General features: G+C 34.5%; 1 protein-coding gene across 1 annotated transcript in view; it reads left to right on the top strand.

The window, feature by feature from the left end:
• DBF4 (DBF4 zinc finger) overlaps positions 1–17,443 on the top strand; it is a 31,072-nt gene extending 13,629 nt beyond the window's left edge. The window contains 6 exon segments of the mRNA XM_039222454.1: positions 4,162–4,198; positions 5,482–5,524; positions 9,157–9,285; positions 9,747–9,858; positions 13,314–13,438; positions 15,586–17,443. Of these exon segments, the coding sequence (XP_039078385.1) occupies positions 4,162–4,198; positions 5,482–5,524; positions 9,157–9,285; positions 9,747–9,858; positions 13,314–13,438; positions 15,586–16,570 (1,431 nt within the window). The 3' untranslated portion in view covers positions 16,571–17,443.
• Positions 17,444–21,157: the final 3,714 nt, after the last annotated feature.

Below are 21,157 nucleotides of genomic sequence, written 5' to 3'. Positions count from 1 at the left end.
ATATGTAGCCTTTTCAGTTAGTGATAGGCATTTAAAGTTTCTCTCCATGTCTTTTCATGACTGTAGCTTTTTTTTTCTTTGTTTTTTTAATTGCTGAATGATTCCATTGCCTGGATTTGCAACAGTTTACTCATTTACCTTCTGAAAAACATCTTGGTTGCCATGTGTAGGTTTTTGTTTGGGCCTTAGTTTTCAACTCTTTTGGATAAATACCAAGGAGCACAATTGCCAGGTTATATGGTAAGAGTATGTTTAGTTTGGTAAGAGGCTGCTAGACTATCTTCCAAAATGACTCTGCCATTTTGTACTCTACTATCAGTGAATGAACTGTCACTGATTTCTGTTTTAATTCTATTACAATCAGAAAGTAGTTTGTATGATTTCAGTTCTTTCAAGTTTGTCAAGGTTTGCATCACTATCCAGAATCTAGTCTGTCTTAATGCAAGTTCCATGTGCACTTAAAAGTGTATATTCTGCAATTAATAGATGGAATGGTTTTTTTTTTTAAGTTCATTTATTTTGGGAGGGTCGAGTAGAGGGAACACAAGAGAGAGGAGACAGAATCCCAAACAGTGTCTGTGCTGCCAGCATAGAGCCCAATATGGGGCTCAAACCTACAAACTGTGAGATCATGACCTGAGCCATAACCAAGAGTCAGTGCTTAACCAAATGATACACCCAGGGTGCCCCAATAGGTAGAATGTTCTATAGATGTCAAATAGGTCAAATTGTATAGGTTTTCTGTATCCATATTGATTTTCTTATTCAGCCATTACTGAAAGTAAGGGGAGTATTGAAGTTGCCAAATATACTGTGAATTTGTGTATTTTTTCCTTCCATTTCTATCATGGTTTTTGACTTATGTAGTTTGACCCTTCTTAGATATATACACATATAATATTCTTGTGTTTTCTTTGTGAATTAACCTTGTTATCATATGTTCTTCTATCCCTATTAGTAATTAACCTTGTTATTATGTAATGTTTCTCTGTCTAAAACACTATAGGCACTCTAGCTTCCTTTTGTTTTTTTTACTAAATTTTTTTTAATTTAGTTTTTTGAGAGAGGGAGACAGTTTGTGAGCATGGGATGGGACAGAGCAAGGAGGAGACAGAATCAGAAGCAGGCAGCCTCTGAGCTGTTAGCACAGAGCTTGATGTGGAGCTTGAGCTGCAAGATCATGACCTGAGCTGAAATTGGACACTTAACTGAGCTAACCAGGCACCCCCAACTTCTTTTGATTAGTGTTTGCATCCTATATCTTTTTTATTCCTTCTACATTTAACATATCTGTGTGTTTGTTTTTTAAATGGGTTTCTTATAGATATTTGGAACTTAACTTTTTATTAAATCTGCCAATCTCTATCTTTTAATTGGTATATTTTTAACGATTTATACTTAATAATTACCAGTATTGTTTAATTTAGGCCTACCAATATACTAATGTTTTTCTCTCGGTGTTCTTTGTATTTTATTTCTGTTTCTCTATTTTCTGCTGCCTTTCAGATTGTTGGAAGATTTATCTCTTGGTTTTTTTGGTTATATCCGTTTTTTTTTGTTTTGTTTTAGTTGTTTCTTGGGATTTAAACTATACGTATGTAACTTTTTACAGCCTGTTTAGAATTATTTTATCCTTCAAATAAAACGTAGAAGACTTAAGACTTTTTGAACCCATTTATCTCCCTAAACCAATTTTTATGGTACATTTTGGTTAAATTTGCATTTATTGAAAAACCCACTGGACAGTATTATCCCTTTTTGCTCCAAAAAGTCATATAGAAGAGAATGTGAGGATGTCTTTATTTTGCCTTCATTCCTGCAAGATCTTTTCACTGGATAAAGAAAAATGAATTAAATTTTTTTTTTTTTTTTTTTTTTTTTTTTTTTTTTTTTTTTTTTTTTTTTTTTTTTTTTTTTTTTTTTTTTAATTTCAGGGGCACCTGCGTGGCTCACTTGGTTAAGCATCCTACTCTTGGTCTCAGCTCAGGTCACACATTTCAGCTTGTGAGATCAAGTCCCACATCAGCTCTGCACTGACAGTGTGGAGCCTGCTTGGGATTATCTCTCTGCCCTTCCCCTGCTTATATGCACTGTGTACACAGTCTCTCAAAATAAGTAAACTTAAAAAAATAAATAAAAATTCTTTGTTTTAGAACTTTTACAGGTGTTCTACAACTATTTTGCTTCCATGAATTTTGATTAAAAAAAATCTAGTCATTCGAATTGTTTTCTTATATATAATGATCATTTTTTCTCTATGTGCTTCTAAGATTCTTAATTTATCTTTGGTTTTCAACACTGTGTAATATGCCTCAGCATGGTTTATTTGAGATGATTCTGTTGTTCACTAAGCTTCTTAAATCTATAAACTTATAATGTAGAAAGTTTGAGCTATTTTGTTCCAATTATTTTTCCTCCCCATTCTGTTTCTTCTTTTTCTATATCTCCATTACACTAATACACTAATTTTAGACCTTTTTATGTTACTTATAGCTAGAATACAAACAAGGTGCTTATTGGGTCCCTGACACTGTTAATTTTTTCTCCTTTTTTTCTCTGTTCTTCTAAGTAAAGATTTTTATTCTTGTCTTTGAGTTCTCTAACACTTAAGTTGGTCATCGGTGTTTTTTAAGCCCATCCAGTTAATTCTGTATTTCAAGTCAGGTATTTTTCACTTTTACAATTTCCTTTTTTTTAATATAATTTTTCCACAGAGAACTTGTATTTTCTCATTGATTTTAACTGTATTTTCCCTTAGAGTCTTTCTCTGATAATTTTGACTTCAGGAACATCTTGTATTAGCATCTGATTGTCTTTTTCCCTCAAGAATTGGTCATGTTTTTACTGATTCTTAATATGTCAAATAATTTTTGATTTATATTAAATATTGCAAATGTTATGTTTTAGAGGCTCCAGAACTATTACAGTACTCTGGAGAATGCTGTTTTGTTGCTGTCGTGATTGTGGGTCTTTTTGTGTGTGTTTCAGCACACATTCATCTAATTTGGTTCAAACTATCAGTTTATGTCTCAATTTCTGTACATGGCACTTCCAGTCTCAGTTTCATTTTTCAAATTTCAAAGATTTGTATGCAGCTCTTTGTTCTGCACATTTATCACTTATACTTTTGTCAAAGGCTTGGGTAGTGTTTAAACAAGTTCTTTTTTCAAAGCCTTGAAGTTAAGCCTGTTTTAACCCTGAAGTTAACTTATTTTGGATTTATATAGGGAACTAGGGGTCCCCTTTTCCATCTTGCTACTTTCTGCAGTTTACCCTTCACTCTTCAGTCCACAATGGCCCTTTCCATAGTTTCTCTGTTCAGAAAGTCAGGATTTCTCAATTTTAGCTGCCTTTGGCACCTACACCTGCAATTTAATAATGGGTCCACACTGAGGTAGAACTTTGGGAGAAAAGGAAGAAATAGTCCATGGATTCCCTTTTGTACTCTGGATTACAGGAAATATGTGGTTTATATAGGAGTTTTAGCCACTGGCTCCACTAATTGCTGCCAACTCTGTGATTAAGAGGTTCATCCTTCAGGCAACATTGTGAGAATAAAGGGAAGGATGGGAAGCATACTCCCCTAAAGGTGGCCTGAGTTTTGGATTCTTTCTACACTTTGTCTGCTTTTATTTACTTTTCTGTTCTCCTATAGTTGCTTATTGTATTTTTGTCCAGAGTTTTAGTTGTAGTCATAGGATGGATTAACCATATTGAACAGACCCCACCCTAACATGAATTGACAGACTATAATATTTCAATAATTCTATTGTTCGGTCTATCACAAATGTTTTTGCTGAGTAAGGGGGCATAAAATAACTTAGGACTATTTTTAGATTATTTCATTAACTGTACACTTTCCTCATTGGTTGATTTCTTTCTTTGAAGACAAAAACAGTATAGCTAGAATGCAAGGTATTTTTGGGGTGTATTATAAAAGTGAGCTTCTGTTATGTTCATTTTTTCATGTCTTTGGTTGAGTTGATATCTAAAAGCAAGTTTTTCCCTTCTCCCCTCCAAAACAACAGTAATCACCCTTCTTTTATATAGTATTTTCCTGTATGATTATCTTCAGGATAAAAAGAGCCATTGCAGTTGCCGTTGTCATGGTACTTTCAAACCCAGTGTTTTTACCTTTTTTTTCTTTTTTCTTCTTTTTAGGGGAAAAGAGTAGGTATTAGCACACAGAAAGCAAGAAGTAAGTATTTTGATATCTTTAAGTGTGTTTGATTTGCTTTTAGAAAGTAGAACAAATCATATAAAACTCCTCTGAAAAAGCATGTAAACAGCCCTTCAAGGAACTCGTTCAGTAGGCCTTAGCCTGTTTTAGAATATGGACACCTGTGGTAGTGGTAGTCTGGTGAAACTTAAAGACCCCTTCTCAGAATAATGTTTTTAAAAAGCATTTGAAAAATTACTGGATTACTGAGAAAGTAAATGAGGTTCAGTTGTCAGAATATTTTTAATTATGAAGTGATGATATACTTGATTTTTTTTAACACATTAACAATGAGTTCTAGCAGTGATTCTAATTGCTATTGTAATTTTGAAATTTGGTATGATGCTTTGGGGTATTTATAATAAGTAATATGAAGGTATTTTTGTCTCTAGTATCAGAATTACAGGCAGTGCTAATACCACTGTGATTCTGTTCCTTATATGCATAACTGGAGGAAAAATTAAATTTTGGTTAGAGATCAGTGAAAATAAAAGTTGAACCTTTTTTCCTGTTTTAGCTCATTATTCTCCTGAATTCTATTCATAGATCCTTTGGGGAATCCCTTCAGTTTAGGAATCTCAGAATATAGACAGAACTTCTGTTATTTTGCAAATGGGCTGGTATTGTAAAATATCTCAGCTGAGGCTTAAAACTGAATTGAAATGAAATGGATAATGGGTATAGATAGTCCTGAACTTAAGATGGTTTGGCTTATAGTTTTTCAGCTTTACAGTGTTGCAAAAATAATACACATTCAGTAGACACCGTACTTCACATTTTGAATATTGATCTTTTCCTGGCCTGGCAACATGCCATACAGTACTCATGATATTGGACAGTAGCAGGGAGCTACAGCTCCTATTCATTTACGTGGCCATAAGGGTAAACAACTAGTATACTTAAAACCATTCTGTTTTTTACTTTCAGTACAGTTTTCAATAAATTACATCAGATATTCGGCATTTTATTATAAAATGGGCTTTGGGTTAGATGATTTTGCCCAACTATAAGCTAATGTAAGTGTTCTGAGCATGTTTTAAGTTAAGCTAGGTCTAAGCTATGATGTTTGATAGGTTAGGTATATTAAATGCATTTTCACCTTAAAATATTTTCAACTTAAAATGGGTTTATTGAGGTATATCCATAATTGTAAATTGAGGAAGATCTATACATTGTTGGGTGGGATTTTTAGCCAGAGTAATTCTTTTAATTTCCTGGATTTGTATGTATCTAATAATAATGTTTTGTTTGTTCTCAAGCAGGTAGACTTAAAAAACCTTTTGTAAAGGTGGAAGATATGAGCCAGTAAGTATCTAAGTTCAATAACTAATATTAAAAGAAAATCTAATTAATTAAGTTATCTCCACTAATACTATTAGGTCTCTTTATGTTAAGATTTATATTATACTAATAGGCAGATGGCACAAATTAGCAAAGCAGTTTTCAGCTTAATTCAGTTTCAGGATGTTGTAGATGATAAATCCTTGAAAGATCTAGTTTAGAGCAGTCATGAGACCAGCTCATTTTTTAGTACTTCAAATAATTCACTAGCTAAATGGAGTACCATATGGTTGAGAATTACTGTTTAAAATTGCTTCTGCTTTGTGAAAAAGAAATTTGGAAGGTACTATTTGGAAGTACAAAATCTGATTATAACATTTAATTAAGTAGTTTTGTTTTTTTTAACACATTCTGAAGTTTCAAAGGATAATCTTAATGAAGGCTATACAAGTAAATTAATTTGGCATGAGAATTAGCTAGTTTTTTCTTAACCTTCTAGTTACTCCTTTAGACTTGTGTGATTAACTTTGGGTACTCACTGAGGTGACAAAGATGTGTTGAGTGCTTCTTTTTATGAAATGTATTACTATGAGAAAAATATTGCAATTCAAAGTTAGGCCTAGAGAAGGCACCAGTATATGGAAAGATATCCCAAGTTCATGGATTAGAAGACTTCATGTTGCTAAAATGTCAGTACTGCCTAAAGTGATCTACAGATTCAGTGCATTCCCTGTCAAAATCCCAAAGACTTTTTGCAGAAAGCAAGAAATACATCCTAAAATTCATACCAAATGGCAAGGGACCATAAACACCCAAAGCAACCTGGAAAGAAGGAACAAAGTTGAAGATCTAGACTTCATGACTTTGTAATTTACTGAAAGCGATAGTAATCAGAACAACTTGTTACTGACATAAAGACGGATGTGTAAACCAATGGAAAAGAATAAAGAGCTAAGAAGTAAATCTTTACATGTATGGTCAAATGGATGCCAACATCATTCAATGGGGAAAGGACAGTCTTTAGCAAATAGTAGTGGGAAAACTACATATGCACATGCAGAAGAATGAAGTTGGAGTATTAATTTATACCATACATAAAATTAACTCAAAATAGATCAGAGACCTAAAACTATAAAACTCTTGGAAGAAAACAAGGGAAAAGCTTTATGACACTGGATTTTGCAATGATTTCTTGGATATGACACCAAAAACACAAAACAACAAAAGAAAAAATAAATGGATTAGATCAAAACTATAAATTTCTGTGCACAACAGTGAAAAGGCAAACCATGGAATAAGAGAAGATATTTTTAAATCATTTATCTAATACAGTGTAATATGGGGTGGTGGAGCTTGGGAAGATGGTGGAGTAGGAGGACCCTCCTCAACCTGTCACATGTTTACAACTAGTTAGCACTTGCATCTGAATAAATAAACCAGGGAATGATCTCAAGACTGGCAGAACAAACTTCTAGATCACCAACCACATGTGGAGAAGAAGGCAGAAATGGTGATTGGGAGCTGCAAGCCCTGGCTTGGAGAGGTGAATGCACTAGGTAGCCCACAAGGGGAAGATGAATCCCTATAATGTCTGGCTTTGAAACCAGAACAGCTGAGTTTCTTGATTTTGTATGACCAGCAGGACTTGGATCCTGGAGATTGAAAAGTTAGCTGATTTAAGACTAGTAAGCTGGGAGGGCATGTGATAGCTGGGTTCCTGCCCTTAAAGAGACAGCAGCCTGCAGAGAGGCCAACATAGAATCTATATTTTCTATAATACCTGGGGCAAACAGGAGGGGCACTAGGTGATGTAGGGAATTGTTGAATCTCTATATTAAATACCTGAAACTGATACAATACTGTATTTTAACTATACTGGAATTAAAATAAAAACTTAATTTAAAAAATGTAATATAAAGAAGTCAACAGAAAATCAAACTATCAGATTTAAAAAATGGCAAAGGACTTGATGTTTTTCTAAAGATTCATAAATTGCAACAAATACATGGAAAAATGTTCAACATCACTAATCATCAGAAAAATGCAAGTCAAAACCACTATGAGATACCCATCACCTCACACCATTAGAATGGCTGTTATTAAAAACAAAACCAATATAATAGGTATTGGCAAGGATGTGGAAGAATTGGAACCCTTGTGCACTGTTGGTGGGATTGGAAAATAGTGTGACCACTATGGAAAACAGTATGGAGGTTCTTCATAAAATTGGAACTATGCTATGATCTAGGAGTTTCACTTCTGGATATATATCCAAAGGAATTGAAAGCAAGACTTGAACATTCCATATTAATAACAGCACTGTTCATAGTAGCTCAGCAGCAGAAGCAATCCATATGTCCAAAAGATGAATGGATGATATATTATATACGTAAAATGGATATTATTCAACCTTAAATGAATTTTTGACACATGGACGGACGTTGAGGACATTACACTAAGTGAAATAAGTGAAAAAATACTGCGTGATTGCATTTAATGAGATGGGTTGGTGGGGAGGGAGGATAAGGAGTTACTGTTTAATGGTAGAGAGTTGCTGTTTTTCAAGTTGGTTCTGCAGATGGATAGTGTTAATTGTTGGAAAACACTGTAAATGTACTTAATGTAGCTGAAGTCTACACTTAAAAGTAGGTAAGAGGCTCAGTAGAGCATGTGACTTTTGATGTCATTCATGAGCTCGAGCCCCATGTTGGCATAGAGTTTACTTTTTTAAAAAAATGGCTAGGATAGGGGCTCCTGGGTGGCTTAGTCCGTTAAGCGTCCTACTTTCGCTTAGGTCATGATCTCGCGGTTCGTGGGTTCGAGCCCCGCGTCGGGCTCTGTGCTGACTGCCAGCTCAGAGCCTGGAGCCTGTTTCAGAGTCTGTGACTCCCTCTCTCTCTGACCCTCCCCTGCTCACGCTGTCTCTCTCTCTCTCTCTCTCTCCCCTAGAAATAAATAAAACATTAAAAAAATTTAAAAAAAAATGGCCAGGATAGTAAATTTTGTGTTATCATACCATATTCTTTTTTTTTTTTTTAATGTTTTTTATTTATTTTTGAGAGAGAGAGAGACAGCGTGAGCAGGGGAGGGTCAAAGAGAGAGGGAGACAGTCTGAAACAGGCTCTAGTTTCTGAGCTAGCTGTCAGTATAGAGCCCAATGTGGGGATCGAACCCATGAACTGTGATAGACCTGAGCTGAGGTTGGACGCTTAACCAACTGAGCCACCCAGGCGTCCCATTGTATATTTGTTTAAAAATGTTTCTGTTTTTAAAAAAAGAATTAAGTCTAGGAATTGGGAAGGGAAGCCTAAATGATTTCTATTATTTCAAATTCCGGATGAATTCCATGTTTTTGAAATATAAGACTTCAGTTGTGGGGCGACTGGGTGGCCCAGTTGGTTAAGCGTCCGGTTTCGGCTAAGGTCATGATCTCGTGGTTTGTGGGTTCGAGCCCTGCATTGGGCTTTGTGCTGACAGCTAGCTCAGAGCCTGGAGCCTGTTTCAGATTCTGTGTCTCCCTCTCTCTCTCTGACCTCTCCTGCCTACACTCTCTCTCAGAAATGTATAAAAACATTTTTAAAAATTTAAAAAAGAGACTTCAGTTGTGGTTTTTCTCATCATAAAGAAGCTCACGTATTTGTCTTTTTGTTTTTTAGACTTTATAGACCATTTTATCTTCAGCTGACCAATATGCCTTTTATAAATTATTCTATTCAGAAGCCCTCCAGTCCATTTGATGTAGATAAGCCATCTAGCATCCAAAAGCAAACGCAGGTTAAACTAAGGTTGGTTAAACCTTTAAGTAATTTTTTTTTCTTTTTAAGCAAACATTTAAAATAATTCATTTAATGCCATGGGTGGGGTGTAATGTGTGTGTGCGCCTGTTTGATCACTATTGAGGTTTTGCCCCTTGTCTATTTTTAATGGCTCTTTGCTAGATTAGAAGGCTGAATCTCTTCTAAATCAGATTTAGACATGTTAGAGCAATAGATTGAGGTTGAGGAGTGGCTTACAAATATTTACAATTAAAATGTGTTACTTTTCTTAAGTAATCGAGAATATTCTCCAGAATAATCACTACATTCTTAGTTTGTTTCTTAATTTCTTAAGAAATATATTTAAAAGTATTTGTTGATATAAATCTTTGGAGATTATGGCAGATTCTATTTGGTAGGTGAAGACTGTACATTTTTAAATTATTTCTTAATGTTCAGCAGTTAATTCTTTTACCATATATTTCTATCAGAATCCAAACAGATGGCAATAAATGTGGAATCCCACTTCAACTCCAGTTGAAAGAGAAGAAGAAAAAAGGATATTGTGAATGTTGCTTGCAGAAATATGAAGATCTTGAAACTGTAATTGTCATTTTATATTTGGGGGTTTAATATTTCTTTTTTTTTTAATTTTAATATTTTTATTTATTTCTAGGAGAGAGAGAGAGAGACAGCGTGAGCAGGGGAGGGTCAGAGAGAGAGGGAGTCACAGACTGAAACAGGCTCCAGGCTCTGAGCTGGCAGTCAGCACAGAGCCTGACGCGGGGCTCGAACCCATGAACCGCGAGATCATGACCTAAGCGAAAGTCGGACGCTTAACGACTAAGCCACCCAGGCGCCCCAGGAGGTTGATATTTCTAAAACTATGAAAATTTACTATTTAAATTTTAGCTTATTTTTCTGATTGTGGTTTACAACTTGATAATTACTAAGTAGCATGTATTTCTTTTTTATAGAATTATCTTAAATTTTAAGAACCCAGAGTGGGAAAATAAATATTGGAAAATCATTTTTATTCATTAACTCAACAAATATTTATTAAGTACCTGTGTTATACCAATCACTACTTTGAGCAACAGCATTGAACAAATAAAAAATACCAATTCCCTACCCTTGTGGAAATTATATTCTTCGGAAGGGAAGGAGATATAGGTAACTACACATTAAGAAAATAAATAGAAAAAACATTAGATCAGTGCTAAAGCAGGAATGGAAGTGTTGATACTTTATTTAGACTAGGTAAGGAAAATCTACATAAAGTGATACTGGAGTAGAAACCTGGGAAGTGAGAGAACAAGACTCATGGATATGAAATAAGCCATGCAAAAATGTTAAATTAAACTGATTGATGGGATTGAAGAAATCATTTAACTAGTGGTGATGACCTGGTGGAAGTGATGGGGCTTGGTCAGATTGTGGATATATTTAAAGGTGAGGTGAAAGGGATTTACCAGTGGATTGTATGTTCAGAGTAAGAGAAGATGCTTCAGGCCTGAGGAATTAAAGAAATAGGTATATGATTAACTAATGGGAGGATGAGAAGAAAGTAGAATTCTTTGAATTAGCAGAAAAAGAAATAGAATGGTTGGAAGGGGTATGGGATGAAGATACAGTTTTTAAAGTGATTTTTAAAAAAGGAAGCAAAAGCTATGTTTGAATCATGCTGCCCAGGTTTGAATCCTGGTTTCCTGTTTGTGTGACCTTGGACATAGGTGGGAACTGGGTTTATTAAATCTTAGCTGTTATTATTTGAGTTGTTAATTTTAGTGGATATGTATGTTTTGGTGTTTAGTTTGGTAGAAGATGGTGAAAAAGTTAAATAGAAAGAATATTTATAAATATCTAAGAAATAAGCTATTTCTGTTTTTAGAGTCTAAGTTGAAGTTCGATTGTTTTGTAACCCAAAATATGTTAGCATTTTGTATTAGTATTTTGTGTTTTGTTTATGTAATAAGGGAGAAAAGTAGGGTTACGCACAGAAGGAGAGAGAGAATCCCAAACAGGATTCACACTGTGTCAGCACAGAGCCCAGTGTGAGTCTTGATCCCATGAACCTTGAGATTATGACCTGAGCCAAAATCAAGAGCCAGACACTTAACCAACCTGAATTACCCAGACTCCCCTAAAATTATTTTTAATCAGAAGGAGCTAAAACTGTCAGAAACATTTCCCCTTCCCAAAAATCATTTTGAAATTTAGACTATAGATTGGTCCTCAAATTTTGCTTTGCTGTTTTTAGAATGGAATAATCTGTAATGGATGCTTTCCTTAATATCAATTTGTGATTCTCATTTAATGTTCAGAAAATGTTAGGACTGAAAAATGAAAACCTAGTCACTGATTGACACAAGAAGGGGGAATACTAGATACTGGAATTGATATTTTAAAATCATTTTTATTATTTTTTAGGTGTCTGTTTCTTAGTTGCTAAAAATAAAGTATTATTTTGTTTTTTGAATTTCAGATTTCAGGGATTCAGTTCCACCTGTATCAGTTTAGCAGATTTGATTACTGGGTATTAGGCAACAAGTAAGGCAGACCTATTCCCTTCCCTCAGGTGTTTTAGAGTATGACAGAGAAGATTGATATAAAACAAGCATTTGCAAGTAGGATAGTATCAAAAAAGTGAAGTATACAGTGCAGTGGTAATAAATAATGAGATGGTACTTAACATTAGATAAGGGGCTTAGAAAGCTCTATTGAGAAAGTGACATTTAAGTCAGGACTTGAATGAGGAGAGGTAGGTGGAGGTAGAGGACGACTACACAAAAGTTGGGAGACTTTTCATAATTTATTACAATTTTCTTTCTCCTAAAGACATGAGCCAATGGAATCTAAATGTTTCTGTTTAAATTTTAGTCATTTCTCATTTGTTTAACATTACTGGACATGGATAATTTCTTTGTGGGAAATTTTGCAACTAAGGAAGGAATAGTCCAGAATACTTTTGTTTCTTGTAATCACTGGACAGTTTAATTTTTGGAAATACAATTAACACTGGACAGTTTAATTTTTGGAAATACAATTAAATCATTAAAAGTTGTATGAAACTAGAGAAATGGAAATAAGATTCTTACATGATCATCTTGGTACAGCCTTCTAGGTGCAATTCCTTATCAGCTGACTGAGAAATAATAGAATTAGCCTGGAGATTCCACCTATTAGAAACTTTGTTTCCTTTGACTTTTATCCCAGTACACTAAACTTGTTTACTGTTCTTCACCACACTTAAGACTGAGAATAACTGTAAAACTAAACTTCAGTTTAAAAATAAAAAAAGGAGAGGGGCGCCTTGGTGGCTCAGTCGGTAAGTGTCTGAATTTGGCTCAGGTCATGATCTCACAGTTCGTGGGCTCAAGCCCCACATCGTGCTCTGTGCTGACAGCTAGCTCAAAACCTAGAGCCTGTTTCAGATTCTGTGTCTCCCTCTCACTCTGCCCCTCCCCTGCTCATGCTGTCTCGTCTCTTCTCTCTCTTTCTCTCTCTCTGTCTCAGAAATAAAACATTTAAAAAAGGGAAGAAAAGACTGAGAATAATAATTTCCATATTCTCCATTATAATCATTGGGTAACTGAGATTGTTTACTTGGTCATTCTCAAATGTGTTCCTCAATGAATTCTTTCTTTTTTGTACTTTACAGCATTCATTTTATTTCATTTGTTTTTGTAATCTGCCTTTTGGATGCTTATATGTTAAACTGTAACATTTCATTCATTTAATATTTTATAAGCTCTACCATATTTGCTTAGTGGCAATTGTATAAGAATAAAACAAAATAAAGGGAAATATTGTCTTAAGAGTATTAGCACATTCTAAATACAAAATGTTATTGTTGTATTTCTCCATCTTTATCTTCATTTTCTGATGTAGTTCATTTGTAGTTCCACTTAAACCACAAATTTATTTTACCTAATATTCTTTGGAGTAGTTATTAGAAATCTAATTACAGGGGCATGAAAATATTACAAAACTTGAACAAAAAGGTATCTGTTGGTTTAAGAATATAGTTATATGATTTATGTGCATTTTTGTTTCAGCATCTTCTAAGTGAGCAACATAGAAACTTTGCACAGAGTAATCACTATCAAGTTGTTGATGATATTGTATCTAAGTTAATTTTTGATTTTGTGGAATATGAAAGAGACATGCCTAAAAAGAAAAGGTAATTTATCAACCTAAGTTTTAAATTTTACCAGAATATTAAGCTGTTTCATTAAACTAAAAATCAGTTTTTTGTTCTTAGAAAGAATATATCTTTTCAGGGTGTAAATGATTAAGAACTAATTACTTCTTTTCCCCCCACCACCCCCTCTTCACTACCAAAAGTGCTTGCTTTACTTTTAAGGTCTTCAAGTCTTACTGTTACAGTCTAGAAGGGGAGTTGGCCAACATTTAAAGAACCAAACAGTAAATATTTTAGGCTTTGTGAACCATAAGATACCTATTTCAACTATTTACACATCCAATATGTAAATGAAGGGGTGTGGCTGAATTCCAGTAAAGTTTTATTGAAAAACATAAATGGTAGACTAGATTTGGTCCATATGATATACAGTTTGTCAGTCCTTGGTCTTGGGGCTATAAAGTTTACCATCTTCTTGGACTAAAATAGCTAAAATTTTTAGTTAATCATAAGGAGTTTAAATAAACCATCTTCCCCTTACCTCTGTTAAGTGTTTATACTTTCACTAAATATTTTTCCTTATATTCTACTTACCAGTAATATTTACTAATAGTACTTACAGAACTTTGAATAAATGAATGAATAAATACAGTATTGTTCATTGGCAGTTTACTGCACATTGACTAAACCATCCTGCTTAGATTATTCCCATAAATCCAAAATAAAAAGATATGCTTTTACATGCTAAAACTGATAGTAACCCATTAGGTTAGTCAGCCCTTAATCTTAGTCTAATCTTAAGGCATAAAGATTAGAAAATATGATAACAAGGTACAGGTTTGGAAAATTAGCTGCAAAGTCTTTTGACTATATCTAGAACAGTCTAAATTTATTTCTGTAACATTCAGAATGGTTATTTATTACTGACTTAATTAAATATTTGGAGAGGAGGTATATTTTCAACTATTAAAAGTATGTGGGTATGAACGCCTGCATGGTTCAATTGGTTGAGCCTTGACTCTTGATTTCTGTTCAGGTCATGACCCCAGGGTTGTGGGATCAAGCCCAGTGTTGGCCTCTGTGCTAAGGGTGGAGCCTGCTTAAGATTCTCTCTTTCTCTCTCCCTCTTTCCACTTCTCCTTTCTCCCCTTTCCCTCCCTCCCTCTGTCCTTCAGCCCCAACCCCCAGTTCATGCCCTCTCTCTCTTTTTAAAAAAATCTAAAACTATGGGCTACTGTAAGAATTCAGACTTCCCTAAAAATTTACTACAGCAAAATTCTGAACTAGCACTTAAATATAGGCTGGTTTTTCCTTAATTATATTATCTGCATTTTTTTATGTGTACACAGAGAGCAGTATTGGACTGGTAATTGTATATTTTTAATACTCCATTTGTTCTAGAGGAATTCTTGATTGGAAGTATAAACAAAATAAACATAAAATGGTCCTTGTCAGATTGAAAGAGCATGCTGAATTCTATATTTCTCTGTTACCTATGACATGTAGAACATAAAACATAAGTAGTGAGCTGGTAAGGTTCTCTCTGTATATAATTTAGTAGGGTTGTGTAATACAGACTAGCATACCAAGGATATTAAGAGACTCTATGAAAAAGATTTTCAGGTTGAATACATGTGTGAAACTTCAGGATTACTATTTTGTCATCTTTAGAGTATAAAGATACCAAGTTTCTGGCTCCATATGTTCTTAGATATTTTACACTTAAATATAAATAAGTGGGGAATATGTTTCCACCTTAGGTCCCAGTACTCATTCCCTACATTGTTAAATAAAATGAGATAGTATTAATGAAAATGAAAGCATACAAGTTAGGATATTTTTCAGGATAATGAGAACAATATTGGGAGCAGACCCATATCTCTTTCCTGTCATCTCTCTTTGAATTATATGGTTAAAGTAGTTTTAAACATCACATTTAATACACTGGTTCTCTCTGGGAAGAAAGGAAAGAATATGGATGAGAAAAGGAGGTACAGTAGAGTTTTTAGCTATGTCTGTAAAGTTTTATTAAAGACATCTAAAGTAAATTTGTCTAAATGTTAAGATCTCAGTATTTTTATCATACTGTCTAAGTTAAATAAGTTTCATAAGTAGTTTTAAAAGGTATTTACTAACTTTAAGGAATTTTTATATCAATTTAATTTTTTCTTTTTGTTTTAATAAAGAATAAAATACAGTACTGGATCCCTTTCTCCTATTACTGCAAGTGTCCTGAAAAAGTCTGAACCAAAAGAAAAGCTAGAATTGCAACATACTTCTCAGAATGACTTCAAGGAAAATAATGTACAGGCAGTTGAGCAGCATTTCCTGTATAAAGAAGTCCAGGAGCCTGAACAGAAGTTTGTATTTATTTCAGAATGCATCTCCTACCCTGCAAGTGAATTGAGAGGACTCGACGAGAAAGCAACTAGTAAATGTTCCATGTTAAATCCAGCTGAAAATGACCTAAAACAAAATTTTACACATATATCTCCACATAAAAATAAACAGGGATGTATTCTTGACTTTTCCTAATATAAATTAATGATAAATGAAAGTGGCTTTGAAGAACTAAAGGTAGGTCATTGTCCATGTAGGCTACAGACATCTGTACAAGTTTCTAACGTCAGTGTGGATAATACTGCATCTCAACGAAAACAAAAGTCAGATACTGTGGTTTTTCCAGCAAAGGATGTGAAGGAAAAGGACCTTCATTCAGTACTTGGTCATGATTCTGGTCTGTTAGCAATAAAAAGTTCAAAGGAGCACCTAACAGTTCAGGTACAGACTCCATCCCGAAGTCCCCCTGAGGAACCCAGTGAATGCAACTTCAACAATATGGATGGTTTACCTTCTGGTAAGATACATCGGAAAGTGAAAATATTGTTAGGAAGAAATAAAAAAGAAAATCTGGAACCAAATGTGGAGTTAGATAAGAAAAGAACTGAATATATTACACAAGAAGGAAACAGAATTTGTAGTTCACCAGTACAGTCTCTACTAGACTTGTTTCAGACTAGTGAAGAGAAATCAGAATTTTTGGGTTTCACAAGCTACACTGAAAACAGTGGTATATGTGATGTTTTAGATATTTGGGAAGAAGAAAATTCAAATAATTTGTTGTCAGTGTTTTTCTCTTCCCCTTCAACTTCTACATTTACTGGCTTTTAGACTTGAAATAAATACTTTCAGAAGTGATGAAGATCATATTCTAGAAAATTTTATAAGTGTATGAGAATGCTTAGTTTTTTTTCTTTTTGCCAACTTTGTTTACAGAACCAAGTGTAAATATTAACAATAAAGGTGATGTTTGCATTTTTCTACAGAATTGGATACCTTTTATAGAAAAATTGTAGAATAAACTTGTGACTCCTTTTACACACTATGTTTTAAGAATTATGAATAATTTTACGTCACTGAACTTCAAACATCAAGTGAAATATTGGGTATATTAATATGTAGCATTATATGTTTGGATAGTCTAGTTCTTTCCAAAGGCTGTTAAAATAAGATTCCCATGATAACCTGAGAATACTGCTTTTAAAAACCTGATTTTCATACAGAAGGGAAAAACATATTAATTTCTGCATTTGGGTTTTGGAAGTCATTATTACTTGATACTTGACCTATGTGGACTTGTACGTTGGCACTGAGGAGTTAGGTTATTTAGAGAGGTAAATAGAAGCCATAAGGGAAAAACAGCCAGGCTACTGGAATAAATAATTTTCCCATTGTTGATTATTCACCTTTAGAAAGACTTTCTTCCAAAAATGACTCATTATCCCCTAATTTGGTATCAGGAAATGAAAAACGAAGGATGGTATTGAACTATAAATAAAAGTGTTGAAGCATATGTGAAGATTGCCTTTGATTGGGCACTGAGCAACACAATAATTTAGAGAAGAAAATATTCAAATACACGAAAAATTTCACCTGTTCAGTCTTTAAATGGTAGAAGCACTTGTCTTTGAGTGTGTTCTTCCAGGAGTGAGGCATTTTCACAATAAATTTTCACAATAAAAGTTGGTGCCAATGAATATTGAATATATTGTCATTAAAAATTAACTTTGATTACCAGTCTTAATTTTTTAAAACCCTATAGGGCTCCCAGTATATTAGTTTATATGTTGTGATGTGTGTGTTTTGACTCTGGATAGTGTCAATGAGAAATACTAGCTTTTCATCAACATTATTAGTCATACCAGTACCTTAAGTCAATAGGATCACTAAAATATTCTTTTTTATTTTTATTTTTTTTATTTTTTTTTAAATTTTTTTAATGTTTTATTTCCAGGAGAGAGAGAGACAGCGTGAGCAGGGGAGGGTCAGAGAGAGAGAGGTAGTGACAGACTGAAACAGGCTCCAGGCTCTGAGCTGGCAGTCAGCACAGAGCCCGACGCGGGGCTCGAACCCACAAACTGCGAGATCATGACCTAAGCGAAAGTCGGACGCTTAACCGACTAAGCCACCCAGGTGCCCCACTAAAATATTCTTTACAGTGCATTTATGCAAACCGTGTTATCATTGTAAATTACTATAGTATTTTCTTCACAAATGCGTGTGTGTATATATAAATCTGTGTCAGATCTTACAGATAGCCATCTAAAAACTAGATGAAACTTAGAAAATTATTTGTAGGAAGTATTTTTTCTCTTAATATTCCAAATAATTGAAAGGTATTTAAACTTGCACTATGATCCTTAAACTTTAGAGTGATAGTCGCTTCAATTTGCAATGGCCCTGTTTGTCTAAGTTGTATATAATGAGTAAAAGACTCAAACTGAACCCTTCCAATGGTTAAAAGTGTTAAACTTTATTTTGACACTATTTCTGAACTATAAATTTTGAACACCGGACTTTAAAACACCCTCCCCGAAGACCTTCATAATGAGAATTTCAGGTTTTAAGAAATGCTCAAATTCTGTGTGGTGGTCGTAGAACCACACAGAATTAAGAATACTTTATCTTAATTTTTACCAAGGCATGGTGATCTGGCCAAGGTGCCTTTGGGGTTGTGTTTACCTAAGCACTTAACTATCCTTTGGTTCCCTGATTTGTTCACAAAGCACTTAACTGTCCTTTGGTTCCCTGATTTGTTCACAAAAAGACACTTAATTTTTAACGTAGCAAGGCATCTTAAGAAGGAAGCTTCAAAGATCCTCAGCAAGGTAGATAGAAAACTTGGTTTGCTTGATAAAAAGTGACAGGCTCTGCCAAAAGCATCTAGACAAACTCCAGCAAACATGATAAGTTGAATTGTTTGATAACAAGAGCATTGAAGTGGAAAGGTGTGAAGAGAAAAAGGCACCCTCATTAACTTTAGCCATGGGCAACAGACAGTGCAGCATTCAAAGTTGGTGGCTCTTTTTCTAGGAGTAGCTAGAAACATCAGCAGTGAAGACAGTGTGATTTTGTGACTTAAAATGAATGAAATTTTCTGAGGTAACAAGCAGTTCTAACAAAGGTGTATTTTACATATCAGAAGAATCTTTTAAATGGTTTTTAAAGCCAGTGACTTTGCATATATAGATTAGTATATTAAAATAATGTATGGAGCCATATATAGATGTTATTAAATCCAATGTTATAATCATTTGTAGATAATTTGAAGAATGTCAAGACAAAATCTACCTACTTTCAAAAAGGAATAGTAAACAAGATTTTATGTATAAAACTTTAACATAAAACCATCGAACTTGAATCCTTATCTCTGGAAATACGACTGCTATCAGATAAAGGTTTTTTTTTTTTTTTTTTTAGAACACTGGTGCTAGGATGGATGTGTAGTTAATACTATTCTATCTAAATATATTAAAATAATGTTATATCTTTAAATATCAATTTCTATAAATGTAGTTTGGTTAATATGAAACTGAAGAGTTTTATTTCACTTTTCAATTAATCATTCCAATGCTCTTATTTCATTAGTGAAATATAGAGTGAAATATAAGGATAACAGTCCTCTCCCAAAGGAGATGGAAAGATTTTTTAAGCATAATGTAAACTAAACCGTCACTGGAGTGGATCTTAAATTTTGTTGGGTCTTAAATCACGGGATTGCAACTTATAAGGTCTGAAAGAATGGTGGTTACACAGTAGGTTACTCAAAAGATTAAATGGGGTTAAATTATCTGAAATATCAGCCGTAGACTTGGTGGTGTTGAAGTCTGTGCTACGACCAATAATATAATGCATGAGCCATATGCTGTGATTATATCATTTGTTATGTAATGGAGAGTGGGTCAGGGACTGAAGAGAAGGAATGGTAAAATACAAAGACAACTAGATCAAATGAAAGGGCAATCTAGTCTTCTACCTGCATTAGTTACAAGGAATGTTTAATGCTGCTACTCGAAAAGCAGTGTAGCATCCATGTTTCCACAAATTCCAACCAAAAACCTTTGCTTAAAGAAACCACATTATGCCCACCTACATGATTACATGGACTAGTGATTTTGCACAAGTAATGTTAATTTTCTTTTTTTATTTTATGTTTTACTTTTGAGACAGAGCATGAGTGGAGGAGGGGCATAGAGAGAGAATCTGAAGCAGGCTCCAGGCTCTGAGCTGTCAGCACAGAGCCTGACACGGGGCCTGAACTCTTCAACCGCAAGGTCATGACCTGAGCCAAAGTCAGATGCTGAACCGACTGAGTGAGCCAGTTGCACAAATAATGTTAAAAATTAGAACTTAGACCCTTACTGACAAGGGCCATTAATTAGCATTAATTCTGTACACAATATTGGAGAGAAGTAGCCTCCTTAAAATATCACACACACAAAAAGCCTAGGAAGAGCAGTGGGCAATTAAAAATGCATAAAGAATCTTGACACAAAGTATATTACACAAGCAAGAAAAAAGATTCTCCAGTTTTGAACACTGGGCAAATAGTGTGTGACTAAAAAAATAAGACCTAAATAGTAAGAACCAGATTAAGACAAACAGCCATATCTATTAAAGAATGTCACAATTTCCTCCTGAAGAAAGTAAATAGGAATTAATCAAAGTACCTGTATATTAGTTTATTTCACTTGGTTGTGCTTAAGGTATAACAGCTTCTGTTACTGTACCTGATGTGATCAACTTGCTATCAGGTTCCTGGTTGGTCTTCAGGGCTTGTGGCATGTTAGTATTGGTCTCTGTTTCTGGCAGGTTGGCCTTTTGGCAGTGGCAGAAACACGAGATCAACTTCAGTGACTAGAAGTCCATGCTATCAAACCTATATGTGACTTTTTCCCTGCCACCATAATCCTTTTGCCTTTGTACCCATTGTGACAGCATTGGGGTGACTAACATAAGGTAATGAAGATGCTCACACTTTGTGCCCACCCCCATATGTCACATCCTCTACCCCTTGTACTCATTCTTCAGATATTGTTTTATTCCCCAAGTCCCTTTACAGCCACATGTCATTTCTCACTGCTCAGCCATCCATATGTATTTTAAACTGAGACCAGTTATCTTTCCTACAAAGGAGATGACCAGGTATGCTACTTGAAGCTCTGCCCATCAGGAAGACTCCCTTGTGACTGGCTTTCAGAGTTCCCACTGAGTGGAGCTGTAGTGCAACTACCATCTATTTTAAACTTCCACCCACAGAAGCAACTAATACATGAACCAACTTTGGGTTTTTCTCATGTTTCATCTGGTCCAAAGGGATGGCCCATAACACCTGTCGGTGTGAGCTGAAGGAGAGGTACTGATGCAGTAGCTATGTATGACATGGGGATCTGGGCTGCCTGCTCATTCCTTGAGCTT

Source organism: Hyaena hyaena, unplaced genomic scaffold (genome assembly GCF_003009895.1).
Source record: "Hyaena hyaena isolate Hyena2069 unplaced genomic scaffold, ASM300989v1 scaffold_1133, whole genome shotgun sequence".
Classification (NCBI taxonomy): Eukaryota; Metazoa; Chordata; class Mammalia; order Carnivora; family Hyaenidae; genus Hyaena; species Hyaena hyaena.
Note: the sequence above shows the minus strand (reverse complement) of the source record. Positions and strands in the feature narration are given on the sequence as shown.